Below are 14,774 nucleotides of genomic sequence, written 5' to 3'. Positions count from 1 at the left end.
ACACAGCTCTGTGGCTCATGTAACGACACAGCAACCCGTCCACCTGCATGACCCAAAGCCTTGTCAAACCAACAGCCCCCTCCACAGGTACCTTAGCTGAAGGCCACACGGAGCCTGGCAGGGGCTCACAGGGCTGCAGGATGCCCGAGGCAGCACTGCTGCTCTGCACAGCTTTCACCTCCCTGGCCGCTCCCCGCTGGCTCAGCTGGCTGCCAGCAGCAGAGCTGTGGCACTGGGAGCACCAGACCCCAGCGTTCACCCAAACAGCCTTGCTCCAAGGCCAGCAAGGTGGCAGGTGAAGCACCAGCACTCGCTCAGAGCACTCGGTGTGCCATTGCCTGCCCTCAGCAGAGAACAAAGGCAAAAGAACACAGTGCAGGTGCAGGCTCATGCCTCAGTATGGATAATAATCCTTTCTGTGTGTGCTGAGTGGTGTGGGGGTTGTTTATGGCTACTATTACACCTGTTACTGCCTCGGATGATGAGATTCTGCCCAGCAACGTGCCCTTGTAGTTAGCACTGAAGTGTTGTACTCTGCCTTCTTTTTGCACAGGGCTGCTGGCTGCAGTGGGAGCTCTGCACAGGAGTCACGGATGGTCCAACAGACCCTGCGCTTTGAGGCTAATTGAAGTTGCAACAGTAAGTGCTAAAGAGCTTGTTGTACAAATAAACCTTGGAAGGTATCAGGAAGAGAGCTGCATTATTAAGATGAAAGCAGAAAGAGTGCAGGTAAGCAGCAACACCACAACACCTGGCTGCCATGCGATACGGCCGTCTGTCGGGACAGTGGTGCCATGGCTCTGGGAGGGAGCAGCACGTGCAGGTACAGAGTATTGCAGGAGGGCACCTGTGGCATTTATGCAGAACAGTGTGGAATTTAGCATTTGAGGTCAGCTCAAGGAACAAAAACCATTAACTCTGTAAATGGATAAAAGCTCTGCTTCAATAGGAAAACTACGTCAATTAATGGCGCCTTGATTTATGAGGCTTTTCTTACTGGCTGTTCAAGCAGCATCATGATCACAGTGGAACTCTGTGGCTGGCACCTGCCAAAGGCACTCTGACTCCTTGTCTAAATTTCTGAGAGAAAATTAGCAGCCACTTTTGCATTTCTGACTAAAACCCAAACCTACGAAATGTCCAATGTGGTGATACAGCCATTATTACAACCCCACGTAACAATGAAGACTTCGAATATAGCCTTCTGGTTGTGTGATCTGTGTGTATGAAGGAGAGGGAGAACTGAGCCAGAAGATCACCCCGAGTGCTGGCTGCAGTTTGTGCATCGCCTCAGCCAGCGGCCCCTGACTGATGGCAGGCTGCGTCAGCCCCTGACCTCGTGGTGCTGCCTGCCGCTGCATGGGAAAGCAAACTTCTCTTACTTTGTTTTCTTCTCCATCTATTTTTATTTCAGTCATTTAACCTTGTGCAGAGTTAGAAACCATTGCGCACTTGTCAGTTGCCTCAGATTTAATGCCATTGCACAATGGAAAATTCCCAACATAAAGGGTCCAAAATGGAGAACACATGTTATATTGGTCCCTCGGAGCAGCTGCCTGAATAATGCCTTGCTGGGCAGTTAAAGAAGGAAATCACCAGGAAATTTAAAACCTGTGGTATATTGGCTGCAGAGATACAGTGTACATTTGGTTTGGATTTTTTGTGTTGTTTTCTTTTCTGAGTCTGTTAAGATTAGTGGTGTTATATTTTAGCACTAGCCAAGGTGCCTTATAGAAGTCAGGGCTGCACCAGCTTCACTGGGTTTTAGGTACCTGCTTTATCAAAATGAGGAAAAGGAAATGATACAGAAGTGAGAAAAAAAGAGGGAAAAAGAATCCATCAGGAGATAGAAGAAAGGAATAATAAAGGTACACCAGCAGCTGAAGGCACATGTGTAAGCAGCAGAAGGAGGATGAGGCAGCCAGGATGAGCTGCAGAAGATGCACACAAAGGGCAGGGAGCCTTTTTTGACAACAGAAGAGCTAAAGCAATTCTGAGGCCTGGGCTAAGAAGGGAGCGATAAAGGACTGAGGCCTGGTGAACAAAGCACATCCATCACGGGGCGACAGGAGCAGGAAGCAGGGGAGAAGGACAGAAGTGAAGCAAGGCAGCAGCACAGGCTGATGAGGCTGTGGCTGCCCTGGGTGGCAGAAGCTGACTGAAATTCCCCCACTGTCCCCATCTCATCCCATTCCATCAGCAGAAGTGCAGTCCATCTCCCATGCACCCACCGAGTCCCCACCTTTCTTCTCTGCCCTCTCTGCTGAGTTTTCTTTCTCTCTTCCAGCCACTATCTGATATCTCATAGAGAACACCTGTAACCTGGTCCTTTGCTCTTCCTCCTTTTCACTCTTCCACCTGGAATTTTTGCCCATTCCTCCTTTGTAAAAAGTGAAAACAGTGCCCTTACCCCAGGCTCTTAAACTGCCACAGCTCCAGGACAAGGAGCTTCCCCACAGCTCTCCCAAACAACTGCACTTCCCGTGGGCGCCTTCCTACCTCCTCTAGCACATTTCTTCCTGTCCTCCTCCACCTCTGTGATCTTTGCACCCAGAGAAAACTGGAAAATTAGACTTCCACGTCCTATGTTTTAGTCATGGCTCCCCCTTTCACAGAACCTCCCTCACACTGCATACATCAAAGTTACTCGTCGGCTGCATTCCAACCCGGTTCTTTTCCCACCCCACCCCTAGGCTTCTCTGGCTCTTTGCTTTTGCAACACAAGCTTGCCTTAGTATTGCCCCTTTCTAAACACAGCGTCATTAACCTTCATGTGCTTTATGGCCGCCACTTCCTTTTCTATCACTGAACATGCTGTTCGTAGTCATTGCCTGCGGTGTTCTTTCCCTCCAGCTCTGCTCTACATTCTCTCCAGCATAGCTTCTGCCTCAGGCTCACCACTGAAACTGCTTTTGCCAAGATCTTAACACTGTTTTCGAGCTAAAGCAGAGACAGCCATCTCTTTCTGTTCCTCTTATCTGCCTGTGGCACAGCCAGCTCAGCGCTTCTTCTCAGATGAGATACTTCTGCTTTCCTAGTTTTCACCTTTGCTTCTCTAATCACAAACACCTCTCTCCCAGCACGGTCTCTGACGATGCCTTCATCTCTCTTTCTCTCGGGTTTACACAGCTCTGATAGTCTTTGACTCTCTCTCCATAGGCTTTACTCCTATGAAATCTCATCTGCAAACACAGACATCACCAGTGCTGCCATACAGGCCTCCCGATCTGCTTCTCTGTCCCACAGGGGCCTCTTCTCTCAGCTGAAGGCCAGCCCGTCTGCCACACAGATACTGATCCCGTTCCCAGCACCCCAGCACCCGCACAGCCCCGCTGTGTCCCCCAGCCTGCTCTGTGCCACCAGTGGAACCACACCAGTGGAACCAGCTGCCCTGGGCTGCTGCAGTGAGGAGCAGGACATGCTGCCTCAGCCCCACTGTCCACAGTGCATCCAGCGTGGGACTGCACGGCTTCACTTCCACAACAAGAAAATTGGCAGGATAATGACCTCAATAGCAGAGACTGTGAGCATTATCTTTGGAGAGGCCAACTCTGCCTCTTAATGTTTGGCCAGAAAGCATTAAGCCCCAGAGGGCTAAAAGCTACATTAATTCCCACACAAACAGGGCTTGTAATAGGGAGTTTGCATTAAGCTGAAGTGGTCATTATAGAAAATTAGTCTAATCTCATCTCTGAAATTGTCCCCATCTCCTTCTCCTGGAGCTCCCTACGAGGTGCACAGGGCCAAGCAGGCATGCCATTGAAGCACGTCCTTGGGTCCCCTCAGCACTGGTGTTTCCTACACTGAGCTGTACCTGCCTCTTCTGCAGTGCAATAAGCTGCTTTGCAAAGTCTGCTCTGTAGAGCACAGACCTAAGAGGAACCATTCTGAAAAAATGCAAGGTATCTCAGTTTCCTGATCAGTTCAGTGTAACACCCTTTCCCCAACATGTAAAGAATGCCATCTTTTAAAAGAGATTGAAACAAACATCATTCTTAGAAATAGAAACTACTTCGCATCCAGTTTCTAAGATCGTAGCTTAATTCCCTTCATGAAGCAACTCCTAACTGACTGCATGCAGTGCTACTTCAAGATTTTTCAGTCCCTTCCAACCTAAGCCATTCTATGATTCTATCATATGATATATCCTGAAAGTCGATTTCTTGGCATTGCTCCTGTATTCAGTTTCACCTCAGCACAACACTCAGTTGTTGAATACATTAGAAGTAGAAATACATCGAAAACAGTTTCACTTTTTTTCTGGCTAGAATTTTTTTCCCAAATTCTTTTACATCCACTAGAAACCTTCCAAAGCTTTGAGAAGTTTTGCATCATGACTGCTTTCTGTGCAGAAAGATGACTGCATTGTCACATATGACTTTTACCAATAATGTCAACTCGAACAAAAGCGTCAGGTTGCCCTTGGGATTCTCTGCATCTGCGTCCTCCACGTGGGGCTGTTTGCTAACTCTCCTCTCCCACGTAGTTTAGAAGCCATCTCTCTTCTACCTGCCACTAACATGTAACAAAGGCTCTATTGCATCTTGCACACTTCACTGCTGTCAGGACAGAGTGGTGCTCTGTGCAGCAAGGGATAAAGGCAGAAGCAGGCAGATGCAGCACTTGAGAGCAGGAGGACAAGTGACGTCTGGGCAAGGCATGTCTGCACCAGCAGTACTGGTATGTTGGCACTGGCTTCCAAATCAAACCAAACCTCCCATCAGGGACCAAGAAATGGAAGAAGGCAGAAAAAGCTAGAAGCAAAATGAAAATTCCATTTGAAAAAGGAAAAATAAAAAAAAATTAAAAGCACCCAACAAAATTCAGTGGTATCGCTCGGTTTCTGACCAAAGGATCAAGACTGCAGTACTTCATGCAAACCAATGGCATTGCCCTGCACTTTGTGAGCTGTAAATATCAGATGTAACAAGTATGGCACCAGCAGGTAGGCACCAAACACAAGACCCAGAGCTGGCAAATTATTCACGAGCAGCATAAATAGAGGCCGCCTTCCAGGAGCAGGACCTGCCTGCTCAGAAATCCCTGCCCAGCTGGTGGCTGCAGCTGCTGAGTGGGCCGGGCTCCGGCTGCACTGCCCTGGGCTCCAGCCCTCAGGTTTGTGGAGGACAAGGTGGCAGTGGCACGAGCATCACTCAGGTTGCTGCTGTAAGTAGCCGTTTTGCTCTCCAGCTGCCTCCGAGGCCCCTGCATGACAGATGGCTCACATTAACTCCTAAACAAATAAGAAACTTATTAGTGCAAAGAGAGAGCTGTGCAGCAAGGAGGTATTTAAGAGTTATTTATTCTGTGCCCAAGGTGCATCTCAAAATCAGAAAACCAAACATGCTCTCTGTCCAAAGGGATTACAGTCTGACTCTGTATTTCACGTGCTGGCAGAAGATAGGGAGTAAGGGCTGGAAGAATAAAGGGATGGGAGTGACAATGCACCAGAACCACGGGCAGGTTGAGAGGTCTGTGATTTATCTCGAGAGCCCCCCACAAAACCTGCTGAACACAGGATGTACCAGCTGAGAATGCAGCTTAAATCAAGCTGGTGACTCTTCCCCTCACCAAGTTAATCAAACTTGGAGGCTAATCATCTTTTAGGCCAAAAGTTACCTGCAGCTGGTAGTTTTCCTCCTACATTCTCTTATGCAGAAGCAATTTTCAGCACATCAAGCTGGTGGACAGACCCAGACAGACAGCTTCCAAAGACACCCACAAACAGCTGCAGCCAGTGTCTGCTGCCTGTGATTGCAGAGCTGCACAGAAAGCATGCAGACAGAGGAAGCAAAAAGCACAGAGATTGCCAAAACTCAGCAGCCGCCTCGATTAGGAAGGTGTTACACTTGTTTATGGCCAACTTCTTTACCTTAATGGGTTGTTACAGATTATGGATGGGGTTTTTAAGAGAGCTATGCTTGAGAACAGAAAGCTTTCTTTTCTTCCTGCTCCCTTCTCCTCCTACTTGGAACCATGTATAATTCAGACATCGGGAAATAATGAAAAAGGCTAACAGTGATTGATTGTGGCATGCAATGCAGTTGTGCATGCAAAGCAGGGATCAGCACAAGCTGAACAATGCTGCAAATAAGAGCCCAAGGACACGACATAAAGATGCAGACAGGAGTGCAAGCGATGTCTTGAGACACAGCAACACCCTCAGACCATAAATCTGTGTGCAGGTGCATGTGCTCGACACTATTACAATATATTTTCTTCTCAATGATTCTCCCACTGAAATGTTTTCGAAAGAATGTAAATATTAGGTTTTCTGCACGTTATATGGCAATAGTAGGAGCAATGAGGCTGAAGAGATTCATTTAAACACAGACATCCTGCAATTGCAAGTGTAATGAAGGGTTTTGCAAAGGTGTAGCTGCTACTGATTTTGTGCTGCTCTGTCCCACTACAGCAATGCTGTTTGGGTAACGATGCAGGAAAATTTAATAAGGATCTCTAAAGAGTCTGCCAGGCTCGTAGGTAGAACAAACTTTGCCTCCAGGCATCTCTCTTTGCTCCCATCAGCAGGTGACAAAGCTCTGTTAGCTGAGCGGCTTTCTCCCAGAGGCCTGCAACTGATGTCCTCTCTGCACACACTGAATCTCAAGCAAACTGACATCTTCAAATGCTGTCTTGACATTTCTTAAATAAATTAAAAACAAAACCATAAATCTGTGCTGATATCTCTCACCATGCAACACACGCATCTGATGTTGACGAAACACTGCGGTACCAACAGCAAGCACCTCCAGCATGCCAAATGAAGACTTTCAGGTTTTCAAAAGGTTTTCAAAAGAAATCTAACACCAACTTACACAAAGTGAGCCTCAAACAAGGGTTTTAATTCTCTGCATTTTAATTCTTAGGCATTTTTTAAGACCTTCATTGGCCAAAGATAGAGTGAAAGCGAGGCGATCAGGCTGTGATAGAGCAGTGTCCCTCACAAAGTCCTCACACAAGCTTTGCACTGCTCCTCTGGGCGCAGGCCTGAGCCAACTCCATCACAGCTGAGGGCTGAGTTGAGCAAGCACCTGAAAACAAGTCTCTGCATTGAAGCTGCTCTCCAGACTTAACTGACAAGCACTCAGAGAACGGAATTAAACCCAAATGCTCTCTTGATGTACTCAGCACACTGAGCCAAGAGTTTCTGTTGTCGCTGTCTGAGTCATTTTTCCTTTCCTTGTGGTATTTTTTGGGCGCAGGCAGCAGCACAATTCAATGCTGACACATGCTCTCTGTATAGGAAAGTCCATCCCAAGCAATTCTACTGCAAGTGTTCAAAGACACCTTGTGAAATGGGAAAGAGAACAGGTCACTGACACACTGCTGTCTATGTGGTTTCAAATCCACAAGCGACTCTGCTCTTACACCCCCCAATGCCCACACTCTGCAGGGCCGGGTTGGCTTCACCTCTTTTTGGTGGAACTTACATCATGGTAGAATGTTTAATCCTCATTTTTAATTGCTACAAATATAAATGCCAAAGAGAAGAACACGTGGTATTGCTGCACAAAACCAAACCCAGTTACACATACACACACAGAACACTTCACATGGTTAACTCACGGACGTGGCCCAGGGCAGGCGGTCAGAACGTGCCTCAATCCAGCACTGCAGCACTGCCCCCATCTCAATGACCACTGCTGGCTGAATTAGCTGAATATCTGCTAGAACACTCATCAGGAAGGGAGGGATATGTCACACACAAGTAGGCACTTACCTGTCAAAGTACTATTACTGCTCCCAGATTCTGCTGAAAGGTTATAATTACATGCATTATAACAAATTATCTGAAGGAAAACAACGCCATGCACTTGGGCAGACCTAACTAATACACCTGTTGTTACAAACATTGTCCATGTTCTAGGAATTGCACAGATCACAGGGCACTGCATGAGCTCGTGTGTAGGAAATGACAGTCACACAGCTTCTGCTGGAGCGTACACCGAAATGTAATGTCTTTCATGGGTGTGCTTACAGAGATGTTTAGGCTCCCAGCTGGAGCTGTCTACCTGTATGCACCTGTGAGTAAAAGCTAATTCACAGTCCATGGAAAAGAGGGGGCATGTTTAAGATCTCTTCACTTACTTGCTTAAAACAAAGGCATGAATGCCCCAGAACCCCCAGTTTCTCCCTGCTCACTATTGAAGAGCTTTAGAAAAGTGGCCCAGAATTTGATGTCTCTAATGCAAATATGAACAGCTACAAGGGAGAAATCCCACTCGAGGTGATGGCCCTGTGGCTTTTGCCAGGGTTATTGGTCCTCTGCTGAGTAACAGAGCTCTGATTCATGGAGACCAGGATCAACGTGCAGTTTTAATGAGTGAAAAAAATTAAATGTGCCAAGGAAAACATTGAGCATGAAGCAGAGATTATACAGAAGTAATCATCTAGGTATAAAGGGTAAAAATTGTTCTTACTGTATTATTTGGAAAAGGCTCATGCTGAATTTACACTGAGATTGAAAGAAAGTTGTTGGTTTAGATCATGTTCTTGAGATTAAATATCTAAAAATCATTGCAAAATGAAACCTGAGCCTGAGAGAAAGCAAACAGCAGAGAAACAGCAGTGGACTCCCGGCCACAGAGCTTCAGCCTCCATCAGAAGGAAGCGCAGCAGTAACTGTTACCCTGACAGACAGAGCAATGTTAGTCACACATCTGCTGTGTCAATGTGTTTGCCACAAATGGGAAAATAAATTCACTACATTGCTACAATGCTGGCAAATGGTGCTGACAACAACACACAGAAACCCTGTCCCGTTCCATTTCTTGAGATAATGGAAATGCCATTCACACAGCCATCCTTTGCCTGCACATGCCCTTTCTTCAGGAAAGGCGTTGTGTCTGGCATTTCTCTTCTTTACTGCTCTCTCCTTTTTGTTCTTGGACATTCTGTGCAATCCAATGCCTTTGCAATGGTTGTGTTTATTGTATTTAGTGTGTCTATTTCCTCCCTGCTCTTAAATCCCTCCTGAAGTGCTGCACACTCCACCAAGATGCTCAGTCCTTTCTGAAGCTCGGGTCATTTCATGTGTGGCACAGCTGTGTGGCACCGCAGGCTGTTATGGCTGTGCATGGTGAGGTGAGGGGAAAGGAGTTAACTTCCTTCAGTTGTGCTGTGATGTACAATAATGATGGCATTACCTGATAAAGCTGTTTTTTCAGTGGGAAGAAAGGATTTTCTCCAACAGGGTATTTATTATCCCTGCATAGGACATATAGCTCACTACAGCACCAGGCTGCAGTCCTGAAGCAAATCCCAAAGCCTGAATCCTGCATTCATGCTCAGAACAGCTTCTCACAGCTGCAGCTACAGAAAAAAAATGATGTTCTGTGAGGCACAGAAATACAGGCTGAGTAAGAGGAGTCCATTTCATTCATTATCAATTCATTACCTGCTAAATCCTGCAGGGATGGAGGAGAAGACAGCGATACACTGCGTGATTCTTAGCGGAACGCAACACGTGGGCATGTTTGGTGGAGGCAGAGCACAAACCTCATCTCACCCAGAGACAGACTGCCGTGTGTCATAGTGCTAATGGACAGATTATCTCAGCAGCAAATAAATTTTGTTGCTAAGATTGGAGCATTCAGGCAATTTGGGACGTGATTTGCTAGCATAAAAATACACTTTAAGAAAATAAACCGCTGTTACGAGCAATTTCACTTACTCAGAGGCACTGAAAGTGGGTTGGAGGAGGAAAATGGGACTGAAGTACTGAAACCTAAGCTCCCCATGACCAAAAAGGCTGTGACAGCCCTGTGTGCCAGCATGGGCTCCCTTCGGTGGGCTCCTCCTGCCCTCTGTGGTTCCCTCCTGAGCCCTGCATCAGCCCCAGCCCCGCAGCAGCGCCGTGCTCCATCTCCTCCGGGCATACCTAAGCCACAGAACCAGTGGGGATGTGGTGCCCCAGCACAGGGTGAAGCACAGCACAGCCCTTGGATACTGGCAGTGCAGGGATGAGCTCTGGGTCCCCTTGGGGAGGATGTGCTGAGCAGCAGCCACCTGCTTTGCGTGGAAACATGGGACGCTCTGATAACCAGTGGCTAAGGAAGCATTTTTGGAGCTGACTGGCCGCAATCAATATCTCTCACCACAGCTTCACGGCAGGGAAAAATGAAATTCATCTCTTTTGTCACTCAGTAATGAAACTCAATTTCTACAGGACTTTGGCAGAGAGGGGCTATCCATTAAGGAGAAACCTGTGAGTATGAAAATGTCAGGAGAGCCTCCTGCAGGCTGCAGCTAACCAGCACTCACAAGTTCAGTGCCAAAGCGCCTTTCAGGATCCCAAACATCCATCTGTGCAGAGGCATCACTGACCAGCCCAAGCATTAAGGTGCTGTAAATGGAAGGAATAGGATCAGCATCCAGTAAAGCTTCAGCAGAGAAAATATTCTTGCACAAAATTAACCCAGCCATGGCTACTCAAGATTGCCACTTTTTAAACGAAGGGATTTAAAGATTACGAGAGGATTTGTATCCATCTGTCACATTTGGCCTGCTTTCATTTACAAATCTTTCTCAGTCAAACTTCACTAAGAATCCTGTCAGCAGCTGCCTATTTTTAGATGAACTCACTTTATTTGGTAGTTTCAAATCTAATGATTTCCTAACAGGGAAGGTTTACAAAAAGGGGCATTAGAACACTGAGTCCATCGAAGCTCCACTTGATTAATATTTGCATGCTCTGCTACAAAGGCCAAATCAACATGCACAGTCGTACTGTTTTAATCCAGCAGATGGATGTAGCAGAATTCTGCACACACACACAAAGCATTTGCAGCCTACAAAATGATGGAGTTAAGATACCTAACCAGAAAAATTAGCTTAGATCCATTTTGACAAGTGCTTTTCTCTGTAGCGCACCTATAAGTACAGCATTTAAGTACAATATGCACCAATTTTCCTTGAAAGAACTCACTGATGGAAGAAAAGAAGGGGAAAAATGCTCTCCTGAGAAGAGAGGACTTCAGAATCAGTTTGGAAATGGCTGAAGCAAAACCCAACCAGGGCTCTGGGTGCCAAGGCAAGCATCCCGGCCAGCAACACTGCCTGGAGCCCAGGATGGGTTTTGTTGATGGCTCACACCAGCTTCTGTCAGACAAAACTGTGTTTGTCCCACACAACAATCACAGGTATTTCACTATTTTGATTTTAAAGACTGCTTTCCACTTTTTGTATTTACTGCCAGCAGCTTCATCTTCTCATTAAACTGACTTGGATATGGCAAAACATTACTAAAATACATCACCAGCACAACTGCTCTGAGACTGAACAGTCTGAATACTGCAGAGCTTGAAATCACAAACATCTGCTGCAGTGGCTCGAGCAGCAGATTCTCTGTGCTCAGATCACAGTCAGATCTTCCTTCAGGAGCAGGTAGCACCAGTTACATGTTTTTAGTGAACAAGTGACATGATCAGGCTTACCACCACCACCACCTTGGTGCTTTAACCTCTAGAGGTATCTCTAGCTGATTAGCAGCCTCAAGTTCTAGCTTTTAATTTACAGCAAGTTGCATCCTCTCCCAGTTTTGATTGCTGAGACTTTACTACAACGCTTATTTACACAGCTTTGCATTTCTGCATGATTGCTTTATTGTATGACATCAATCTCCAAGTGTGTGTTTGGAGCAGTTTAGTCTTTATTTTCTCTGTACAAACGTGCAGTTTTCAATACAGGAAAATGCTATCTTTTTCTCCTGACAGAGGTTGGTAATTTTCTCCACTGTTTTTTTCCTTCCTAACAAACTTCAATCAATCAAAATGACTGGAGAGATGAAGTGACCAAATCAGCGTGACAGCAAGGGATCTACACTGTTCATTGGACTGGTAAATCCTCGTTAAAATATAAGCAGAAGCAACAGAAGGCGACAACTTTAAAAAGCTTATTTTTTAAGCATCATTAAAAACTGGAGATACGTGATGAAAAATAAACCCTGAGCCCCTGTTTAACTGTGCAGTCCTTCAAGAACTCCTATGACGCACAGCTCCTTAAGCACATGACATGTGCAGTCTGCAAAGGCACTGCAAGTTGCTCAGAGTTTCTGAGATCAAAGCAGTTTAAGAGAATGAGGTGCATTTACTGGCTGAGTGTGAAAGGAGCTGATGAATTAACAGAGCATTGTAATTGCTTCCAGTCACTAAAGCTCACAGCCCTGCGAGTACGCAGAACAGGCACTGCTCATGGCATTTTAAGTTGCTGGAGCATTTGAGATCAAAGACATTGATAGTGAGCAGGAATCTGAGCAGGAGGCTGAGTATCCAAATGCTCAGAGTATTTCTCAGCACTGCATTGAAAGCACAAAGTGACACAACAAAACAGTACAAGCTTGTCAATGCTTGCTTTTCCAGAGCTGGGCTAAGGCTGATGATGTGTATAGCAGATATGGGAGGCTATTTTGGAAGATCAGCAAACACCATCCAAAGGATCTGTTCCTTTTCCTCTGTAATCATAAAGGAGACCTGGCATCAGGACAACTGATCCCAAAGCTGACGGATCCAAAAGCTAGGACACTTCTAACTACTTTCAAACTAAACGCTAGTAAAAAGTATTAGCTATAATTACAAACCCTCAGGAATCCAGACCATCACGACACAACAGGGCTCATCAGAGCCATGTAACTGTGCTAATAAAATGCCTCTGACATTTTACCAGTTACCTGTTTTTGTCTATCCACATCCATCACGACACATTTAAAATCAGACTCAGTGACCACCCAGACCACGTGGTCCAAGCGAGCTCAGAAACAAGTTAGTTGTGAAGAAGGATCCAGCAATGTGCACGGCATCCATTTGACAAAAACATTTTAACAGGCTTCACGATCCCTCCAAAGACTGGAGGTGAGCAACTTGCTTTCAGTAGCACGTGACTTAGAAAGAAGTAAAGACATACCTGCTTCATCATAGGATACAGTCAATTTTTCCAGCATTTCTCGATCAATTGATAAAATCTGCTGTTCCAGGATGGTCTGATAGGACATCACACTGTTCTCCTTGTCCCTCTCATAGTCCTGAAGATGTTGTTTCAGGACTTCGGGCAGGCGGGACTTCACATACTCTGCTGCTGACTGTAGAAAAGAAACAAAGGTTTAATTAGCACTTCTTCTTTTGAAAAGCTTCATGGATGTTCATAGCATCATTAGTAGTATTGCTTTCAGTTAAAGCACTATCAAATTTAACAATCCATGCAAAGAATACTCTTAATACTACTAACTCCATAGTGCTAAGATCGACAGATCATTTCTCTGCCAAAATTACCATGTGCCCAGAACTCCCATGGATGCAGGGATACAGCAGAACAAAATCCTCTGAGCGAAAGCGCAGTCCTACCCTCCAGCAGGATGCACAGGTCATGGCTTCTCCTTACAATGTGCTGTTCTGATTGTCCATAAGCAGCAAACTGAGAGACACAGAGTAGCTCAAGAGGTATAATCTTGGTCTCCTACATTCCCTGGGGTTGCCGTGGAGCACTGAGGCATGAATGGGATTTAGGCTTCGATGCTCAGCCTTCCCAGCCCTCACCACGTGCTCTGTCATTCAGTGCAGCTCTGCTAGCTCGTTACATCTCAGCTGATGAGCTCTGGCTACCTTTCTGTTCAGTACAGGATAATCATGTAATGTTTCCCACTCAAAGTAACGTTTAAGGACAGCAGTGGAAATGCATTATACAAATAAAATAATTTTCCTTCAGCAGGAAGGTTACGGCAGTGCAGAAGCAGTTAACCATGCCTGAATAGGAACATAACACAATACCTACGTTTCTTCATCATAAACAAAGTTTGAAAAGAATTTTTGAAGTATCAAGTGAGTGAATGGAATCCCTTCACCTGCTATTGTTACATAACCAGGCTTGGACAGGAAGACTGCAGATGTATTACACATCCACAGCAAATTCTTGATTGGTCACACAGACAAAAAATTGAGACCATAAGAAAACAGAAATTAACACAAGGTGGCATGGTTGTATCAGTGTTACAGAGCAACGTGCAGAAAACAGGGCAGTAAATGAGAAGAGCAGCTGCCTCTGGACAGGTGCCCACCTGCCAGCATTGCTGCTCTGTGCAGCATGAGGCACCAGCAGCTCTCTGAGAAAACCACAAACACGACATTGCTTCAGGCCTGGCACTGACCACAGCTCAGCCCTGCTCAGCAGCATGCTCTCCTGGGTCTATATTTAGTTTGCCAAAGTCAATTGCTGATTAAGTCACAACCTTAAAATATCACAGAAGTTGCGTTCAGTTCATCTGCAGGCTAAGCCACGTGAGGCGAATGAAATTATTCTACAAAAACCAAACAAACTGTCCACATGAGTACAACATACTTAATGTTACAGTTTAATAGCTGTTTCCTTCCAAGGGAAGGCCAAAAGACACACTGTACTCTAATTATTTAGTCCACATTCAGGCATTTATATTTAATGTTTGCTTTGAGAAGAGGCTTCACCCCGCAGGGGGCATTTTTGTGCTCTCCCACCGCAGCAATTCTGAAGAGCAGGAAGCAGAAGTTTATACACATTCATTTTCCTGCGCCATCTGAGCAAGCACAGCAGTGGCTGTAAACGCTATCACTTCTGACCCAGAGACCTCACAAAGCCCAGAGACAGATGGACGGGAGCAGATGGGAACACAACCAGGACCGAAGGCACCGGCTGTGAGGAGGCGGCCCCAGCGAGGCACCCGCAGCACAGGGCCGCCTTCATCACCGACATCCAAACACCCCAAATCCACAGAGAAACGCTGCCCAAGCGCCTTCTCCTGAGATGCT

General features: G+C 46.0%; 1 protein-coding gene across 1 annotated transcript in view; it reads right to left on the bottom strand.

Annotated features, from left to right (window-relative positions):
- Positions 1–14,774, bottom strand: part of PPM1L (protein phosphatase, Mg2+/Mn2+ dependent 1L) — an 81,025-nt gene that overhangs the window by 6,201 nt on the left and 60,050 nt on the right. The window contains exon 2 of the mRNA XM_052686651.1: positions 12,904–13,074. Coding sequence (XP_052542611.1) covers positions 12,904–13,074 — 171 coding nt within the window. The remainder of the gene's footprint in view (positions 1–12,903; positions 13,075–14,774) is intronic.

Source organism: Tympanuchus pallidicinctus, unplaced genomic scaffold, assembly GCF_026119805.1.
Source record: "Tympanuchus pallidicinctus isolate F22 unplaced genomic scaffold, pur_lepc_1.0 scaffold22, whole genome shotgun sequence".
NCBI classification, from domain to species: domain Eukaryota; kingdom Metazoa; phylum Chordata; class Aves; order Galliformes; family Phasianidae; genus Tympanuchus; species Tympanuchus pallidicinctus.
This window is presented reverse-complemented; position numbering and strand designations above follow the sequence as displayed.